The following is a 4,045-nucleotide window of genomic DNA, read 5'->3' on the forward strand; positions in this document are numbered from 1 at the left end:
CGGCCCGGCCGCCGCCGCCGTGGAGAGCGACTCCTCTCGGACAGCTCCCGCCTCCCCCCGGGGTAGCGACGGCCCTATTGGCGGGGGGAGCTGTCACTCACAGGCGGGCCGCTCGGGCGGCGGGATCCTATTGGCCCAGAGAGCTGTCACTCAGGGGAGGGGGTGGGAAGGGCCCGCGGGGCTGCCCGAGCGCTGTGCGGTGATGTCACTGCCCAGCGCTCTGACGTCATGCCGCASCCTGATGATGTCACTTCTCTTCTCSCCTCTCCCCCGCGCCCCGGACGCGCCGTCTSCCGCAGAGCGGAGGCGCAGGGAGGCCATCGCCGCCGCCACCTGCCTGACCGAGGCGCTGGTGGATCACCTCAACGTCGGGTGAGCGCCGGGCTCCGGCCTCCCCCCCGCCTCCAGCCCGGGGCCTCCCCGCGCGGGGGGCTCCGGCGGCCGGCCGACCCCCCCCCCCGGCCCCGCGCCCACCCGCCGTCTCCTCCCAGGGTCGCCCAGGCCTACGTGAACCAGAGGAAGCTGGACCACGAGGTGAAGACGCTGCAGGTCCAGGCCGCCCAGTTCGCCAAGCAGACGGGCCAGTGGATCACCATGGTGGAGAACTTCAACCAGGCGCTGAAGGTCGGTGCCTCCGCCCCGCCGCCACGGCCGGCTCCGAGCGGTGCCGGGCTGGGGGGCAATCCACGCACCCAGGCCCGGCCGGGGTGGTCCCGTCCGCTGCCCAGGAGGGGAGCAGGGGCCCCATGAGGTGCCAGCACAGACGCTGAGGTCTCCCCGACCCCGCTGCGCCCAGTCCGGCGCTACGCAGGGTTGTTCCCCTCCCGGCCACAGAGGCTCCRGCCCGGAGAATCAACCCGTTTGGCCGCAGGCCTCAGAGCCGCCTTTGCGATGCTATGGGGAAAGTGGCTCCGCTGGAAACCCCCTGCGTCACCCCTGCGCCTAGTCACSCCCCCAGTGCCAAGGGATGGGGCCACGGCTGTGCCTGCCCCGGCCCGCTGTCAGCTCCCGACRGTGCCGGGGGGCGCGGTCAGCCCCGGACAGGGTGGGCTGCGTCCCCTGGCCGCCTCGCTCACACTTGAGCAGGCCGGGAGCGCCATCTGCCAGCAACCTGCTGCAGGGTCTCACCACGGCGTCCCAGCCAGCCCCACGGCGTCCCAGCCAGCCCCACGGCGTCCCAGCCAGCCTCCACTCCCTGCAGAGCTCTGGCTACTGGAGGGAAACTGAGGCAGGGCCAGACCTCCCCCCCCAACACACACACCCCAGTCCCGTTGGCTACTCCCTGATGGCTCCTGTCCTCGCAGGAGATCGGTGACGTGGAGAACTGGGCCCGCAGCATCGAGATGGACATGCGGACCATCGCCACCGCCCTGGAGTACGTGTACAAGGGGCAGCTGCAGCCGTCCTGCTCCTGAGCCGTGGGGTTTGGCCTCCGCCGCGTCGGCCCCGGCCRCTGGAGCTGCTCCCGCCGTCCTGCCCCGGCTCTGCTCCTGCCTGATAACACAGCCGCAGCCTGCGCCTCACGCTCGGCCCCACTGCATAGCCGCAGCTGCTGTCAGCCGCCTCCCAGCCAGCATCCGCCCTGCCCCACAGTGGGGGCTCGTTGCCCTAGGGCCCCCCTGCCCTGAGCAATGGGGACCTGGCCCAGGGTGGAATAAAGCGCAGTGGTTGAACCGAGCAGTGTGCAGAAGCGTCGCCAGCTGGGGAGGGGGGACGGGCGTGTGCCTGGCGTTGGGGTCCTGGCACAGCCCTCAGCTGCCCCCTCCTAAGCCCCCTCATCCTCCTTAACGCTTAACTCGGTCTCTGAGGCCTCTTTTTCTCCCAGACAAAGGGCCCCTTCTTGGCCGGGAGGGCTCTAATCCCCTTGCCCCCGCGCTTGGCACGTGGTCGGAGGAGAGCTCGGCACCAGCTGAGCCCCAGCTCCAGCACGTTACCCCCTCGCAGGGGCGGGGTGGGGGGCAGGTGTCCTGGTCCTTGGCACACCTCGGGGGTTGCCCTGCCTCCCTGCTGTGGTCAGAGGCTCCCACGTTTTCAGATCCCCCCCCGCCTCGTGCTGCCCCAATGAGGGAAGGCGCAGCCCCGGCACCCCCAGGCCCTTGCCTCCTTCCCACGGTGCCGGCGTTGCTCCCAGCGAGGGAATCGGGGCGGGCTCGGCCCGCCGTGAACTTTGGCTGCCGGCTCTGCCCCGCGCGAGCGGCGCAGGGGGAGGAGCGGCCGCGGCCCCCCGGGCTCACACGGCTCCTGCCGCGGCAGCCGGAGCAGCATCCCGGAGCCTTCCGCCCCCACCGGGGAAGGTATGTGGGGGGCTCGGCGGGGGTTCGGGCCACGCTCTGCACCACACCCAGGGCACAGGCTGCGGCTCGTGTCTGCGGGGCACCGGGGCCCTGCTGCCCTGGGGTGACACGAGTCTGCCAGAGCTCGTGCGTGCAGACCGGCCAGGCTGGAGGGGACCAGGCAGCCCCAGAGAGGCACCTGGTGTCCCCCCGTCCCCCGGAGGGCAGGGATGGGGCTGGCTGCAGCCCCCCCCTCCCTCCATGGCCCTGGCAGTGCCTGGAGCCAGCCCAGCTGCCCCAAACCCRGGCTGAGTCCCAGGCAGCCCCGTGGGGCAGCAGCTGGTGGGAGCGACCAGGGATGGGGTGGGCCTGGGCCAGCTTTGCCCCCAGGAGATGCCAAAGGTGCAGGGCGGTTGGGGGGGGAAGGGGGGGCTCCAGATGGGGCCTTGCCACCCTTCATAGCTGCCTTGCTGGGTGGCAGCAGGGTGCAGGGGGGGACAGCCAGGTTGAGGGCAGGAGGGGGGGGGGGGACCAGAAGCAGCGGTGATGGTCGCTTCCACATGCAGCCAGGGTGCAGAGGACACCTGGGTGCACCCACAGCACCGAGRGGGCAGGAGGCAGAGGGGGTTAATCTGGAGCTGGAGCAGCGGCTCCCCCCCCCCACACACACACACACACACTCTCCCCTCCTCGCACACCCCCACGGTGCTGGGGGGCGGAGGAGGCTGCCCCAAGCCCTGGCTCAGCCCCCGCTGGCCCTGGTTCCCGGCCAGGCGCTGACGTACGGAGCCCGGCTAATCCCCGCGGGTGCACGCTGCGCGGACGCAGAGGTCAGTGGGAGACGTGGCCGCGGCTGGGGTGGCGGGGCGGGGGGGGGGGGGGGGGGGGGGGGGGGGGGGGGGGGGGCGGCCGGGCCCGGGGGGGGGGGGGGGGGGCGAGAGGCGGCTGCTGCCGCGGGGGGGGGGAGCTCAGCCTCCTGCCCACAGTCTTTTTTCCTCCACCACCCGCTTGCTGGTGTGGGGCACAGCGTGGGGCAGAGCAGGACACCCAGGTTCATCGCCCCGGGGAGGGCACACGCGGGAGAGGAAAAGGGGCAGCAGTTTCGACACCTGGCTGGGGAGCTGCAAAGGTCTGACCCAGCTGGGGGGGGAGTAGGAGGGGGTGTTGGGGGCGGTGCACAGCCCAGGACGCCTGGGCCCCCTCTCTCCGCAGCCCCTGCCATGTGGCTGTACCTGGCGCTGGCGGCGCTGGCGTGGGCGCTGGGCTGGCTGGTGCGGGACCGCCGGACGCTGCCCTGCGTCGCGGACAAGCACGTCTTCATCACGGGCTGCGACAGCGGCTTCGGCAACCTGCTGGCGCGCCGGCTCGACCGGGGCGGGTTCCGGGTGCTGGCGGCGTGCCTCACCCCGAAAGGGGCCGACAGCCTGCGGCGCGCCTGCTCCGGCCACCTGCGCACCACGCTGCTCGACGTCACCCGCCCCGAGAGCGTCCGGCAGGCCGTGGCCTGGGTGCGCGCCGAGGTGGGCGAGAACGGTGAGCGGGGGCGGAGGGGCTGCGGGGCAGGGCGGTTGGGGGGGGGGGCCCGCCAGGGCGTGCTGTGGGGCAGCATGGGGCGGGCTGGAGGGGTCCCACCGGGGTGGGATGGGCGTCTCTGTAGGGCAGGACAGGGAGGCCCAGGAGAGGTGCTGTGCAGTGGGATGGAGGGGTCCCATTGAGGGGTGCTATGGGGCAGGATTGGGTGTCTCAGTCCACACACTGTGGGGGAGGATGAG

General features: G+C 72.6%; 2 protein-coding genes across 2 annotated transcripts in view; both read left to right on the forward strand.

Moving 5' to 3' along the window:
• The first annotated feature begins 226 nt into the window (after nucleotides 1-226).
• Nucleotides 227-1,677, forward strand: BLOC1S1 (biogenesis of lysosomal organelles complex 1 subunit 1). The gene is made up of 3 exons (XM_085319196.1): nucleotides 227-372; nucleotides 492-624; nucleotides 1,305-1,677. Exons 1-3 carry the CDS (start codon nucleotides 242-244, stop codon nucleotides 1,413-1,415), a joined length of 375 nt encoding a protein of 124 aa, XP_085175322.1. The 5' UTR covers nucleotides 227-241; the 3' UTR covers nucleotides 1,416-1,677.
• Nucleotides 1,678-2,138: 461 nt separating this feature from the next.
• Nucleotides 2,139-4,045, forward strand: part of RDH5 (retinol dehydrogenase 5) — a 3,399-nt gene continuing 1,492 nt past the window's right edge. Inside the window, exons 1-4 of the mRNA XM_085319194.1 lie at nucleotides 2,139-2,294; nucleotides 3,047-3,103; nucleotides 3,260-3,402; nucleotides 3,486-3,978. Of these exons, the coding sequence (XP_085175320.1) occupies nucleotides 3,494-3,978 (485 nt within the window). The 5' untranslated portion in view covers nucleotides 2,139-2,294; nucleotides 3,047-3,103; nucleotides 3,260-3,402; nucleotides 3,486-3,493. The remainder of the gene's footprint in view (nucleotides 2,295-3,046; nucleotides 3,104-3,259; nucleotides 3,403-3,485; nucleotides 3,979-4,045) is intronic.

This window comes from Rhea americana, unplaced genomic scaffold, assembly GCF_003343005.1.
Source record: "Rhea americana isolate MKP2758 unplaced genomic scaffold, rheAme1 scaffold_575, whole genome shotgun sequence".
NCBI lineage: Eukaryota > Metazoa > Chordata > Aves > Rheiformes > Rheidae > Rhea > Rhea americana.